General features: G+C 35.9%; 1 protein-coding gene across 2 annotated transcripts in view; it reads left to right on the plus strand.

The window, feature by feature from the left end:
- Positions 1-16,563, plus strand: part of LOC127856421 (RPA-interacting protein B-like) — a 67,123-nt gene that overhangs the window by 7,044 nt on the left and 43,516 nt on the right. For both annotated transcript variants that reach the window (XM_052392621.1, XM_052392631.1), the window contains exon 2: positions 1,499-1,629. In XM_052392621.1, the coding sequence (XP_052248581.1) occupies positions 1,552-1,629 (78 nt within the window). In that variant the 5' untranslated portion in view covers positions 1,499-1,551. The remainder of the gene's footprint in view (positions 1-1,498; positions 1,630-16,563) is intronic.

Consider the following 16,563-nt stretch of genomic DNA (forward strand, 5'->3'; position numbering starts at 1 on the left):
CTTGACCAATGGAAACAAGCAATTTCTGCAGGAAGCTCTCCTTTGTGTCTAAAAATAGCGATGAATCATGTGAATGCTCCGCGTTTATTTATATACACTAGTTTTGTTATAATGTAAATAACGGATACGAGAGTAATTTTACCCATTAAAAATAAAGGTTTTCACAGCAATAAGTAACAGTTACATGAATTAGTATAGATTTTTTATGTACGACCAGTCGGACAAGCTAGCCCGCAGTTTTACTAGCCCGACCACCGATCTTACTAGACAATGTCTGTCGGACGTGCCTTAGTGTCGAACCCTGTAGTAGTGGGGGACATATTGTTTTTGCCCTGTCTGTTGGTTGGTTGGTTTGCGCCAACTTTTAAATTTTGCAATAACTTTTGCAATATTGAAGATAGGAACTTGATATTTGGCATGCATATGAATCTCATGGAGCTGCACATTTTGAGTGGTGAAAGGTTAAGGTCAAGGTCATCCTTCAAGGTCAAAGGTCAAATATATGGGTCAAAATCGCTTATTTAATGTACACTTTTGCAGTATTTCAATATTCAGGATAGCAACTTGATATTTGGCATGCATGTGTATCTCATGGAGTTGCACAATTTTAGTGGTGAAAGGTCAAGTTCAAGGTCATCCTTCAAGGTCAGATGTCATTTATATGTGGCCAAAATCGCTCATTTTATGAGTACTTTTGCAATATTGAAGATAGCAACTTGATATTTGGCATGCATGTGTATCTCATGGAGCTGCACATTTTGAGTGGTGAAAGGTCAAGGTCATCCTTCAAGGTCAGAGGTCATATATATGTGGCCCAAATCGCTAATTTTATGAATACTTTTGCAATATTGAAGATAGCAACTTGATATTTGGCATGCACATGTATCTCATGGAGCTGCATATTTTTAGTGGTGAAAGGTCAAGGTCATCCTTCAAGGTCAAATATATGGGTCAAAATTGCTCATGTAATGTCACTTCTGCAATATTGAAGCGAGCAATTTTATGTTTGAAATGCATGTGTTTCTCATGGAGCTGCACATTTTGAGTGGTGAAGGGTCAAGGTCAAGGTCATCCTACGAGGTCAAACGTCATATAGGGGGACATTGTGTTTCACAAACACATCTTGTTGAGAATTGGGAAAAAATACGCATATTTGTCATTGGGAATGGGGCCGATTATCGGACCCGTGAGATAGGTAGAAAAAGGCCTGTGTCATAAAGCTTTGCTGATATTTTTGTGCCACTTGTATTACACTATTTGGTGTTGATTGTTGCAAATTCAGACCAGTTGAAATATCTGTTCCTCAGGCTCTCCTATAATGCAAAAAGCTTACTAAGTAACTTTTTAAATTTAGAATGGACTTTTTAACATTGAGTTCATTTCTTCCTTACACTGGCTTTCTTCTCTGCAAAATGGTTTAAACATGTTCCTTTGGTTTTCTGTGTACAATGTAGCAAAATAACAACAACAAGTATGGTAGTTGTTTTTCTTGCTTCAGTTTCATATACTGCAGTGTTGGTTGATTAGTTAACCAAGTAACGAGGATCCACCATGAGTGAGAGAGCGCAGAAATCACACAGGGATATGTACAAATCCAGGACCCCACCCTGGAAAGAAACATACAGAAAGGTATATCCATCAGACTTACTGATCAGTAATTACTCTTCTTTTAATTGATTCTAGGTGGCTTTTTTCACCTTTTTATCATGATTTATTTAGGAAGTCTGCACAATTTGAAACAATTTTTCTGAACGAATGGAAAAACACACACTTGTATGCATTTCTCTAAATATTTTGGAAAGAAGTTTATTTGTGAAATTTAAAAAAAATCTTATCGCTGAATCATCATTATTATAAGGAGGAAATTGAGAGTCTGAATCAGATAAATGTTGATGTGATCAATGGTGAGCTTTTGAGATCACCTTTTGTCCAATGTGCGTGTGCATCATCAAAATTTGCCTTGTCACGCTCAAGAGGCCAAATGTATTGTCTGATCTTTATGATCCTTGGTCAGGAGATTTGGAAATTTCAAAATAGTCCGGTTGGTTGGAAAAAGATGGGCACCTTGTATACATTATAAAGCCCACATTAATTGTCTGATCTTCATGATCCTTGGTCAGGAGATTTGTACCAATGAAATTTTGATTTCATAATAGTCCGGTTGGTTGAAAAAGATGGGCACCAGGAGGCGGGGCATTTTTTCTTATAAATGTATGGCTATAGTTATACCTTGTCAACACTCTATAGCCCACATTTATTGTCTGATCTTCATGATCCTAGGTCAGGAAATTTGTCCCAATATCTTGGAAGAGTTCAAAATAGTCCGGTTGGTTGAAAAAGATGGGCATCAGGGGGTGGGGCATTTTCCTTATACATGTATGGCTATAGTTAAACCTTGTCAACACTATATAGCCCACATTTATTATCTGATCTTCATGATCCTAGATCAGAGATTTGTCCCATCGATATCATGGAAGAGTTCAAAATAAGTCTGGTTGGTTGAAAAACATGGCCGCCAGGGGCGGGGCTATAGTTAAACCTTGTTAACACTCTAGAGCCCACATTTATTGTCTGAACTTCATGAAACTTTGTCAGAAGATTTGCACCAATGATATCTTGGAAGAGTTCAAAAATGGTTTCGGTTTATTGAAAAAGGTGGCCACCAGGGGGCAAGGCATTTTTCCGTATATAGCGATAGTAAAGCTTTGTTAACACTCTAGAGCACACATGTATTGTCCGATCTTCATGAAACCTGCTTTGAACATTTATCCAAATGATATCTTGAATGAGTTTTAAAATGGTTCTGGTTGGTTGAAAAACATGACCGTCAAGGGGCAGGGCATTTTTCCTTATATGGCTTTTGTAAAATTATGTTAACACTCTAAAGGCAACGTTTATTGTCCAATCTTATAAAACTTGGTCAGAATATTTGTCTAAATGATATCTTGGATGAGGTCTAAAATGGTTTTATTTGGTTGAAAAACATGACAACCATGGGGCATGGCATTTTTCCTTTTATGGCTTTAGTAAAACCTTGTTAACACTATATAGCCCACATTTATTGTACGATCTTAATGAATCTTGGTCAGAAGATTTGTCCCAATGATATCTTGGACGAGTTCGAAAATGGTTCCATTGTTGAAAAACATCAGGAGACAGGGCATTTTCCCCTATATATGGCTATAGTAAAACCTTGATAACACTCTAGAGGCCATCTTTATGTCCAATCTTCATGAAACTTGGTCAGATTATAATTATATGTCTTAAAGATATCTGAAATGAGGTCTTAAAGGGGCCTTTTCACGTTTGGGTAAATCGACAAAATTGAAAAAAGTTGGTTCAGATTCGCAAATTTTCTTTTTAGTTACAATATTTGTGAGGAAACAGGAATACTGAACATTTACTATGCTCTAAAATAGCCATTATATGCATCTTTTGACGATTTAAACCTTCGAAAAAGTATAAAATACATCTAGCATTGTATCTGGAAGGATGGCAGATTGGGCTAAGTGGTAGGCGTTTTAATTTAGGACTCCAGGGGTCAGTGGTTCGAGTCCTGCTGAGGATTACCTTTTTTTCTTTTTTTAGCTCACCTGAGCACAACGTGCTCATGGTGAGCTTTTGTGATCGCCTTTTGTCCGTTGTGCGTCGTCAACATTTTGCCTTGTGAACACTCTAGAGGCCTAATTTATTGTCTGATCTTCTTGAAATTTGGTCAGAACATTTGAACCATTGATACCTCGACTGAGTTTGAAACTGGGTCATGCTGGGTAAAAAACTAGGTCACTAGGTCAAAAAAATAAAAACCTTGTGAACACTGTAGAAGTCACATTTGATGCCCAATCTTCATGTAACTTTGTCAAAATGTTTGTCTAAATGATATGTTGGTTGAGTTCAAAAATGATTCCGGTCCGTTGAAAAAAATGGCCAGGGGTCGGGGCAGTATTCCTTATATGGCTATAGAGAAACCTTGTGAACACTCTAGAAGTCACAAGTTTTGCCCAATCATCATAAAACTTGGTCAAAACATTGGTTTTATTGATATCTCGAAGGAGTTCAAAAATGGTCCAGATCGATGAATAAACATGGCCGCCAGGGGGCGGGGCAGTTTTCCTTATATGGCTATAGTAAAACCTTGCTGACACTCTAGAGGCCACATTTATTGTCCAATCTTCATGAAATTTGGTCAGAAGATTGGTCTCAATGAATTCTTGGATGAGTTCTAAAATGGTTACGTTTGCTTGAAAAAAAAATGGCTGCCAAGGGGCAGGGCATTTTTCCTTATATGGCTATAGTAAAACCTTGTGAACACTCTAGAGGCCACATTTATTGTCTGATCTTCATTAAACTTGGTTAGAAGATTCATCCCAATAATATCTTGAAAGAGTTTGAAAATGATGCCCGTTGGTTGAAAAACATGGCCGCCAGGGGGCGGGGCATTTTTCCTTATATGGCTATAGTAAAACCTTGTTAACACTCTAGAGGCCACATTTATTTTCAGATCTTCATGATCTTGTTATCTCAGGTGAGCGATTTTGGGCCTGTCAGGCTCTCTTGTTTGTAATTAGATCTTGGATTATTTTTGAAATGGTTCTAATCTGTTGAAAAGCTTGGTTGCCAAAGGGAGGCGCATTTTTCCTTACATGGCTATAGTAAAACTTTGTTAACACTGTAAACGTCACATTTATAGTTCAATCTTCATAAAACTTGGTCAGAAAATTTGTTTAAATGATATCTTGGGCTAAACAGAACAGGTCAGTTCCTTTATATCTGGATTGAGCAACTTTGAGCCTTCGGGGTCCTCTTGTTAAATATTTGACTTAAGTTTGTAGTCCTATTTCATTTCATTTTCATTTACTGTGAAACCATTTATTTTCGTCGGCACAAAATTTCGCCCTTTTCATAAAAATAACTATTTCGTCCGCTCTTAAATTCGTCCATTTCTGGTTTTGAAAAAAAAAACATCCGATTTGTTTGTAATACATGTAATACGCGGTTGCGAAAAAATCGTGCTGGGGAAAGAGAGGTGACACTTGGTAGTCACTTGCAGGAGGTGGGCCTTGTTTGGCATATGCCAATTAACAAGTCTGTTATTTTAGGTGATAGTAACTGTCCCTTATATGTCATTGACACGTTCTTTGTCATGATTAGCGGATAAGTGGGACTGAATAATGGTTAACGAGTGTTTTAAACAACGAAGCCAATTGCCAATTAGTCTTTTTCCATTACTATCACGGTCAAACTGATAACAATCTTACCTTTATCGGCGCCAATTAGAGAAGAAAAATGTTTTTGTTATAAAAAAAACAAAGGTACGGGTTTTTATGTATATGTACAAAAATAGTATATGCAGTTAACACCAAACAACCAAACACAAATCAAAATGTTCTTTATTAATTTGTTACAAAGCGCAGAATATATTTCAGTCAGGTGTTGATCACACATCGTCATATTTTAATTGCGTTTAATAGTATTGTCTTTAATCCGGATTCGCCGCGTGTAGGCTGTATAATCTGCAACACCCCTGAAAAACACAATACACACAATGGGTAATAAATTTGTTAACAATTAGCGCTAATCAACACTATTATACCTAAACGAAGTCGGCGCAATTGAAACAGCCTTATTGCATTCGCGTTTTAGAGGAAATGTCAGTTGTCAGTACACTGTATAATGAACACCCCTTTGTTTCAAAACCGGATTTAACTTGAGTGTGAATAGTCGACTGTTTCATGTTCTTTGTATCAATACCATCTGTGTATCTGTATTATAAGTATACCAGTCAATAAACAAGGTGCGCGCTTCCGCATATGGGTATTCGGACGTTCAAAAAATTGACCTACGGTTTAGCGTTCACGCCGTCGAACGCATTAAGCAATATAACTCGTTTTTTTTTCACTATTTCTTTATTTGCAAAAAATGCTAGTGGCTTATAACTTACCGTGCAATCTTTTTTTCTCGCATTTTTTTGCGAGTGTGCGAGTGTTAATTTCGAGCCCTGTGTATATGCGTGGATTACGCTGGATTTAAATGCCTCATGCCTACGGTAATTCAGTCTTATTTGTTTTAAATATGGGACATGATTGTTCGTTAGGATCTTGAATTCGTCCATCGGTCAAAGGACGAAAAAGGCGAAAATTAATGTCGGACGAATAATAATGGTTTCACAGTATGTATAAATGTGAGCAAAAATAATGTTCTAGATTTTCTATTAATACATTTTAGTCATAATCAAATCATATTTCAAAAACTTTAAAAGCTTTTAAATCTTCCAATGCCCATTTTATTAAATCCCTACGTGTTTTAATGTAAAGCATGTATTCATGTTCATGTATAAAATGCCCTTTTACACTTTATTATGGTATGCACATTGGTTATTTAACAACACGTTGTTAGTTATCGTAGTTCCTTTTCAATAAACAAGCATATGTAATCTGGGGCACTATTTTAGTTATACACTTTCTGATGTTCTGAGGTTTACAGTTTAGCATGCCAGGATCTGAAATACTTTTTGCTGGTGGTTTGGTGGTCAAAAAAAAGAAAAAATTAAAAACTGCATTTATCTTGTAACACGTTTTGGAACTAACACTACTAGATGGTTAAAAACATGTTGCAGTCACATGCAAGTTCAACTTCATAGATCGTCTACAGTACAGTCCAAGCGTTTTCCCCAAAAAACGTGCTCCCTCCGCGGGACATTTGTCTGCTAGAGAGCGATTCCGCGGCGGGGAAGGCGATGTGTACTCGCTAGAACCCTCGGCGTTCCGCCGAGTTAGCTTATACCCGCGGCGTTATTACTTAAGCCAAGTCATTAAATGCGTTAGCAGTGTGCTACTGTGCATGCCAAAAAATAAAAACTTTGTAATTAAAAATTGTTTAAATACTGTGGCTTATAAAAATAATTGTATAAAAAATTAATATATGTTTTTATTCACAGGTACGTCTACAATATGAATGAATATACAACACGTAAAGCATTTTGACAAATTAATATTTGATTCATAACACATATAACACAAGAATAAATGTTCCGTTAAATTTCCAAAATAGTTTGTAATCCGAAACACGCTTCCGATTTTTAATGTTAACACAATGTTTACAAATGCTTCCAATATCCGATTTTTAATGTTAACACAACGTTTACAAATGCTTCCTATATACAGTCATCATGTATATTTCCTGACAAAAGCGCACAAAAATTATGCTGCAATGTACAAGTTCAAGGTTTATGCGTGGAAAGCGTGCGTGTATTGATTTTTTTATACAAACTTTGTAGCGCAGAGAACACTGAATTCTGTTGATTTTGGTTAAAAGATTCTTTGGTATTTTTTAACACAATTATATTGCGAATAATTTGATATTTCCTCCAAATTAATTTCAATTCAAACACGCCGTATCTTTATCGTTACGGTATTTTAGTAAAGTAATTATTGAAACAGTTATTGTACTGTATACTGATTAAAGAGAACATCTGGACGACTGGATTAAGTGTTTGGGGTTATGAAAACACTCAGAGCTTGTCTACTGACCTATTGTGTAGACTGCTGTCTGTGGTGTTTTGACAAAAGGGATTTACATGTGTGAATGTCAGTCTGCCGATTTGGTCCATACTTGACCACTCTTCAGCTGTCAATCAAACTCACGAAATAATCAATAAGATTTCGTTTATTGCGGCCACATGGTCCGACAAACAAAGACTGTTGGAGTAATGTATAAAGCGTTTTATGAAAACACAACTTAGTGGGCAGAGCGATCTCATATTTGGCGATAGGTCAATGATTATTACCGGTAAAATACATTGTTTTGAATGTCATTATTATCCCCCGCAATAGGCGGAGGGATATTGTTTTGGCGTTGTCCATCAGTCCGTCTTTCCATCCGTCCGTCTGGCACTTTTGTGTCCAGAGCCATATCTTGAAAGTGCTTGGGGGATTTCATTGAAACTTGGTATGAGTATATATATGGATAAGAGGATGATGCATGCCAAATGGCAATGTACGCCATCTGTTAATAACAGAGCTATGGCCCTTTGTATCTTGAAATAATGCTTTTTTGTGTCCGGAGCCATATCTTGGAAGTGCTTTGGCGGATTTCATTGAAACTTGGTATGAGTATATATATGGATAAGAGGATGATGCACGCCAAGTGGCATTGTGCACCATTGGATAATAACAGAGTTATGGCCCTTTGTATCTTGAAATAATGCTTTTTTGTGTCCGGAGCCATATCTTGGAAGTGCTTTGACGGATTTCATTGAAACTTGGTATGAGTATATATATGAATAAGAGGATGATGCATGTTGGCGTTGTCCATCAGTCCAGAAAACTTTTGTGTCCAGAAGTATATTGGTGGGGGATATCAATTCAACGAATTTGCTTGTTTTATATACATATGTACTTGTAATGAATGAAATTTTATTGGAAAATCAGGAAGTCAAACAAAGTGATATTGATTGATATCTCGTTAAACACGGAGTTTCGTCCGCGTTGCCCATCGCTGAGGCTGCCGCGTCAGCTTATCAATTTGCTGATCGTTAACCTCGGTGGCACCAATCATGCAAACTCCGCGTATCGCAGGAGGTATTCAATCTCCCTCCGTGGGCGTGTCCGCGGAGTAGTACTCCATAAATTGGGGAAAACACGTGGACTGTACTGTATCTGCTAGTCCTTAAAGAGGGAAAGGATGGTTTATTCCTCTGAACGTTAAAATTCCTTCATCACCTATCAAATGTTGATATCATGTGCATTTAGTTCTTAACATAAGCCAAAATTCCTTGTTTTTCAAACATGTTTTTTACGAAGAAAAAAAAGGAAAAACACATTAAGAAGATTTGACAACCATTGTCAATTTTGTTAAAATCTTAGATTTTCAAGAAAAATATTATTTGTATATATTTTGGAGAAAATGTTTCAAAATATTGAGGCTAAAGTAATATTCAAACCACCTAAAGGAGACTTTGAAGTTTTGTTAAGTGTTTAACAAGGTTTGAACATATAACTGACATGATAATCTGTTTATTTTATCTGTTTCCCCTTCCCGACCACCCACCAAAATTGCTTTGACCTCAAAATTTAATTTTTGCATTCTGATGTGGTAACTACAACATAGTGCTGTATCTTCATTAAATGGATCATACTTAAAATGAGATCAACAGAAATTGTAAGGTAATTAATTGAATGCATCAATATGGATATAAAAAGTAGAACAACACTTCAACTTTGTTAGAGCTTTCAGGCTCTTAATTTAAATATTGTTTCACCAAAAAATGTTGCGAGTTAAAAAAAATCTTTGGAAATCTAATCTTCAGTGTCTTATTACTTTAAACCTATTTGCCTTAGGTGAATTGCATTCAAAGTTTAAGGCTTTGAAGGTTAAGTCCGTTTTCCTGGTAGAATCAGTTTTTGGTGTCTTTTGGGGAGATCTTAAGAACGCCCCCAGTTATTACATGAACATCACCAAATCTGTATAAAATAGATGTAGTTTAGTTTCTCCGTGTCTCATGTGAGCAACCTTTTGTTATTCTTTCCAATAAAAGGACAGATTTTTTTCACACATGTTACGCTCATGTGTTGATCACGCTTAGCTTCATTATTTATTGTTTTCAATGTTCACACATGTTGGCTGAGAAAAATTATAACATGCCTGAAAAACACTATTCACACACTTGGCATGAAGGGTGTTATTAATAAGCGCCTATCCTTAATAATCTATGTAAACAAAGTTAACAGATTATTAAGCTTTACTGCTTTAGTGTGCTACTGGAAGTGTATGCTTATTACACAGTGTAGTGTTCTCTGTCTAGTGACTTGGATTGCAAAACAAAGATGTATGTTTGGATAATGTTGAATAACTTTGGTTATTTGTTCTTTAAAAAAAAGATTTTGAATATGTGTTAGTCATATTCTTGCATTGGATCAGTCTATCAACAAAATCAACAATAATTGATGCCACACAAATAATAAATATTGTGCGGTATCTGTTGGAGACCCATTCCCTCTATCATCCACACATGAAAACATGTAGTCACTACATGTTTCAACAAACAGAAACATCACAATCCAGGAGTAACTCTTGAAGTAAAAGACAAGGACCCACTGTTCTTTACAGCTTTGATAGTGATATGTTTCCATCTGTCGTTCCCTGACAGGGAATGGGGAACATTCAAGCAAACTTCTGACTTCTTTGCAATATCCTGCTTTTCTTCTTTGGTAGAAGTGAATGTTGAGGCCAGGGTGTTTCAAGGCCTTTCATTACCAGGTACTCTCTGCTTTAATTTCAGGAATGGCCTGTGTAAAACTCCAATAAAAGACTGTTTATTCTGTCTTAATCACTGCATCAGAATTTCATACAAGAATTGTGACACCTTAAGGGTTTTGCAGGTTGGATTGAGTGGGGAGATTTAATAAACTTAAAAACCGATTATTTCTGTGCATTGGATGATGGTAACCAAAGTTCTCGCAGAGATTCTGATATACATGTCACTATTTCAATTAATGCTATGTTCAGAAGTCCTGTCCACAATTGCGGTTTGTATGTTGTTCTTTTATTTTTCATGCAACTGATTGTGCAATTTATGACGTATCTCTGATGACGTAATTTCTCTGACAAAACATACCAGTTTGGTTAAATTCTCTGGATGTAAAGAACATGAAGGACATGTGTTCTTTAACAGTTATTTATTAGTTTAAAGCAGCGAACGAATGCAAAACAGATTTCGGATTGTGTATTTATCATACATTATTGTAAAGGTCGATATGAATACCGGTACAATAAAATAGTGTTAGGAAAAATAAGTTTTGATAAAGTGATGGAAAATAGAAAATGGAAGTGAATATCGTTTCAACTTGATTGTTTTAAACATTATGGATTAACGCAAACATTCCCAAAAGTACCAAAAGTACTCTTGAAATATTCTCATCAACGTAATCTTTGAAATGGTTACAGTTGCAATAGATATTTTAATAAACGCAAGTGTGTGCTACGTTTAATTACAATTATTTTTAGCTCACCTGAGCACATCGTGCTCATGGTGAGCTTTTGTGATCGCCTTTTGTCCTTCGTGCGTGGTGCGCCGTGCGCTGTCAACATTTGCCTTGTGAACACTCAAGAGGCCACATTTATTGTCCGATCTTCATGAAACTTGGTCAGAACATTTGTCCCATTGATACCTCGACTGAGTTTGAAACTGGGTCATGCTGGGAAAAACTAGGTCACTAGGTCAAAATAGAAAAACCTTGTGAACACTGTAGAAGTCACATTTGATGCCCAATCTTCATGTAACTTTGTCAAAATGTTTGTTTTAATAATATGTTTATATAATTATGTTGATAATATCTTGGAAGTGTTCAAAAATGATGCGGGTTGGTTGAAAAACATGGCTGCCAGGGGGCGGGGCATTTTTCCTTATATGGCTATAGTAAGACCTTGTTAACACTCTAGAGGTTTATTTTCTGATCTTCATGAAACTTGGTCAGAAGATTTGTCCCAATAATATCTTGTTATCTCAGGTGAGCGACTTTGGGCCTTTCAGGCCCTCTTGTTTATTATTGTGTTGATTTGTTACTCACTTTTATGATGTTTTTGATGCGTTGCTCACGGCAAACCTCGCATGTAAACCTTTATTCAACTCGGCAGACAAATTGAAGTACACGATGACACTTTCATAGTATTATGTCATGTCTATTTGAACAACCATACACTGCATGAAAGGCAGACATTTCTATTGATTATATTTCTTTGCATAATGAATCAATAACGTGTAACTGTTTTTTTTTGCTGTTCAACAAGATGCATGGCGGCTAGCTAGCGCTGTTTGTGAGATGACGTCACAATGTTTTTGTTCGTGCGTGAAGTTTCGTAGGAAAAAAATTTAAACACAAAATACTCAAAAACTAGATTTTTTCCAGATATAACGCCTACGCCAACTTGTAGATCGCATTCTGGTCCATAAATGTGTCAAAGTTCAGCAAAAGTTTAATGGTCCAGTTTCCAAGACTATCAAATCCCTGCTATAAGCTGCAACTTAACGAAGCTTAGCCCACATAAACATTCATTCAATTGAATGTCATCAATAGATGACTTCCAATATATCACTCATTCCATACTGATCAAATTGTGCTTGTCTCTGGATTAAGGGTCATACTTAATGTTCTCTGTGACCTCACTGTCTTATTTTCTGCTAGTACTGATGCAACTGGGCAATGCGTTCTGTGACACTTCTGTCTTATTTTCTGCTAAGTACTGATGCAACTGGGCAATGTGTTCTGTGACACTTCTGTCTTCAGGGCTATAGATAACAAGCGTATTTGCGTTTCGACGCAATTAAAATAACCAAAAACATAATTAAATTCAAAATAAAGCATACAAAAACGCAAATACAAATTTAATAACGTAATTCCCGTAAAAAAAAAAAACGTTATGAAACGCAATTCTTACGAACATCGGGCGTATTTTTTAGACTGGTTATTTTCTGTACAAAAATGTACCGGATAGTTTATATGCCATCCTATGAAGAAAAGAAGGCAGTCTTTCCAGCGGCTTTCAATCTTTGGGGTAATATTGTAATTATTTGCTGACCCGTCCGATTTCTACTTCCATTTTCAAGGTATTCAACTCAAAACGACCCGAAAACGGGGTGCATCGGTTTTGAACAGCCATAACTTCATCAATTGTGCAGCGATTTTCGCGAACTCAGTCTTATTCAACGCAAAATAAATGAACTTTGATCAGAAATTCAGTAATTGTTTGTAGTTATGTACAGATACCTTTTTGAATTCCATTTGTAAAAAAAATTATAGTAACCTTAGTAGATTTTTATTATATGATATATGTCATTCCCTAAAGTACCCAGTTGAGTTAAAAAACCGGGAGTGAAAAACCCAATTAAGCTCAAAAGAAGGTGGTGAACATTTTTACAAAAACCCTATTGTTGTCAAAAACAGGGGGTTGATTACCCAATATACCCCAAAAGTTATCTATAGCCCTGCTGTCTTATTTTCTGCCAGTACTGATGCAACTGGGCCATGTGTTCTGTGACACTTCTGTCTTATTTTGGCCATGACTTTTATGTTTCTTGGTTTACAAAACCGCCGACCCTAATTTTTGGAAAATGGGGAAAAAAATAAAATCGGAAAATCGTCTTTTTTAAAATATATTTTATTCCCGACCGCACTGAAAAACTAGCGAAACGAGAACAAAAATACGATCTGGTTTGAGTACAGTTGGGAATAAAATCAAGTAAGTACAATCAACGATTGGTTCACATATATTGCAGAGATTGGGATATTTTTCAATGTGACACATTATGTACCAGTCCTTTTATGGGCACTCTTCAAAATTTATTTCGGGTAAAAATTACAGACAATAGGAAAATTAGCTTCAGTAAAATGTCAACCTCATCAAAATTTATTTCCGATTCCATGACGCTACTGTTTTGTTTAACATGTTAATTATATTAAACAAACCCGATATTATAGTAGATAAAAAAGTATTACTTGCAATTTGATAATTAGTATAAATAATCCAATAAAACACTGCCATTATTTACGATATATGTGTTTAGGAATTTTGTAAACACGTCCGCCATAGTTTATAAGAACTGTACAGAATGTTTGGAAATCGGAACAATCGGTATATCTCGGATAATCATTGATAAATGTATTTGTCGTTTCAATGCTTAGGGCCGAGTAATTTCGGCAAATCGGAACTCAACTTGCGTAAAACACTAGCTCAATTATCCGTTAAACTCCGCCTCCGTTCTCTGCAAAAGATTCGAAGGCGGAGCTATGCATGTGCTATTATTAAATTGGAGGATATCAATTGAGAAACAAACACACAATTGGTTCGGCATGTTGATTGCTAGACAAAGGAAGCCAATTTTGTCGGCGCGAAATTTGTCGCTTTATTGCTTCTGACAGAAAGCGGCTTTCCTTTGATGACGTCAAACTGTCAATTCACACAGACTGCACATTTTCGGAAGACTTTAACTGACTCCTTGTTTACAATTCCAGTAAAAAAACACTTGCTAACATTAAACTTTGGATTAAATTATCAAAATAAAGCAAAAGCAAAGTTGACAAATATGATTAAATTAATTCGCTTCAGTTCAAATAAGACATTTTGCGTTGTAAATCAACGAGTTCTCATGGCAACAACAACTTTAACAAATGTTACCGCGACGACGCGGGGATCGATCTACCTCGATTTTTTTTCATGGACGATCTCATAAGATGAGTATGAGCAAACACTTAATTTGTGTATGAGTAGTTTATCTTATATAAGATTTATGCAACTGGCATCGCATTGCATAATGGTGCGCATCAAATTACGGAAATGAAGCACATTTTTTTGTTTTAATGGGAGAAGAACGCATGTCATGTAATGGAGTGTTAAAAATTACCTGATGTTAAAAAAGGTGCTTTTAGGACTCATTTCATTTGAAGATATAGATGTGTTTCATTGCATAATTTGATTTTTTTGTCTCTGTGTTAAGGTTATAAAAGATATGTTGTCTTTATTCTGATGTTATTAGTATTAACTTTTTTTTCCAATGTTTTTTTTTTTTTTTCGACCGCCCGATGGACCATTTAAAAAAATAATTTTTGTAAACCAATATAAAAGAAAAAAAGTTGTGGCCTTACTGCTAGTACTGATGCAACTGGGCAATGTGTTATGTGACACTTCTGTGTTATTTTCTGCAAGTACTGATGCAACTAGGCAATGTGTTCTGTGACACTTCATTAGCAAAGCAAGAGGAGATTCTAGATTCTGCATTATACAGTGTTCTGCGGAAGCACCAGCAGTCAGCGATTTCATCTGTTCCATTCAATCTAGATGCCAGCTACTCTTCCCCAAAATATGAATTGAAATGGTGCACATGCACCTGTTTTATTGCTTAGATGCCGGCTACTTTGAAAATATAACTGGCTACTGAAATTTTCTGGAGAACACTTATTATAGCTCTGTATAATGAATGATTGAATATCACAAATATATTGTATGCATATCATATTAATATGGTATGTAATGTATAAATGTTATGTCATTGTTGAACAGAACTCAAACAATTTTGGTTATATGAAATACTGACTAAATATTTAAATAATAGTACAGCATTATATATGTCGCAGAAATATTTGTCAATTTGCACAGAGATCATAACCACTTTATAAATAGAGATATCTGATATGTTGTTTGAAATAATATATTTTTCAATATGTTGAAGAATTTTTTAAACACTTTCATTTGCCATACTAAGTTAACATTCAGCTTCACCATTCGTGTATTGTCAGGAAAAAATGTAAAGAAATATTGAGTGCAACAAGTACAGTTCTCTGAAAATTTGGCAAAAGTGTGCTCTCTCTTCAAAGGATATCTAAATGTACCAGAAGTGTGAACATCAGCTGTTAAAACATTTAAAGATAATTAATAATAATTTTTCTGGTTTCCCTTCAAAGGATATCCAAATGTACCATTAATATGAAAATCAGCTGTTAAGCATTTAATAATCGTATTTTAACTGACATTTTTGTGAAAACAGATTTATCATTTTGTTTGAGATAAAAACCAGTCTATCGGATTCTAGATAAACTAGTTGATAAAAGAGCATGCTGTTGTTTTGTTTTTAGTGATTGCATTCCCGTTTCTAAAGAAATTGCTATCATCTGGATAGAAATAATGATTATTTTATAAGAATGCAAATAAAAATCGAATTTGCCATTGTCATTTTTAGAATGGGCTATAAAGTACTTTAAGTTACTTTGTGTGTGTTGATTGCGCCGTATGATTATTGTTTTTATATTCAACGATCAACAAACATATTTGTTTAATATTTAATTTTTATGCCCCCCTTCGAAGAAGAGGGGGTATATTGCTTTGCTCATGTCAGTCTGTCGGTCGGTCGGTCCGTCCACCAGGTGGTTGTCAGACAATAACTCAAGAACGCTTGGGCCTAGGTAGATTGATCATGACTCGCAGATGACCCCTATTGATTTTGAGGTCACTAGGTCAAAGGTCAAGGTCACAGTGACCCGTAATAGTAAAATGGTTTCGGGATGATTACTCAAGAACGCTTAGGCCTAGGATCATGAAACTTGATAGGTAGATTGATCAGGACTCGCAGATGACCCCTATTGATTTTGAGGTCACTAGGATCAAAGGTCAAGGTCACAGTGACCCGAAATAGTAAAATGGTTTCCAGATGATAGCTCAAGAACGCTTAGGCCTAGGATCATGAAACTTGATAGGTAGATTGATCATGACTCGCAGGTGATCCCTATTGATTTTCAGGTCACTAGGTCAAAGGTCAAGGTCACGATGACCCGAAATAGTAAAATGGTTTCCGGATGATAACTGAAGAACGCTTATTCCTAGGATCATGAAACTTGATAGGTAGAATGATCATGACTCGCAGATGGCCCCTATTGATTTTCAGGTCACTAGGCCAAAGGTCAAGGTCACGTTGACCCGAAATAGTAAAATGGTGTCCGGATGATAACTCAAGAATGCTTATGGCTAGGATCATGAAACTTCATAGGTACATTGATCATGACTGGCAGATGACCC

The sequence above is a fragment of the Dreissena polymorpha genome, chromosome 1, assembly GCF_020536995.1.
Source record: "Dreissena polymorpha isolate Duluth1 chromosome 1, UMN_Dpol_1.0, whole genome shotgun sequence".
Taxonomy (NCBI): Eukaryota; Metazoa; Mollusca; class Bivalvia; order Myida; family Dreissenidae; genus Dreissena; species Dreissena polymorpha.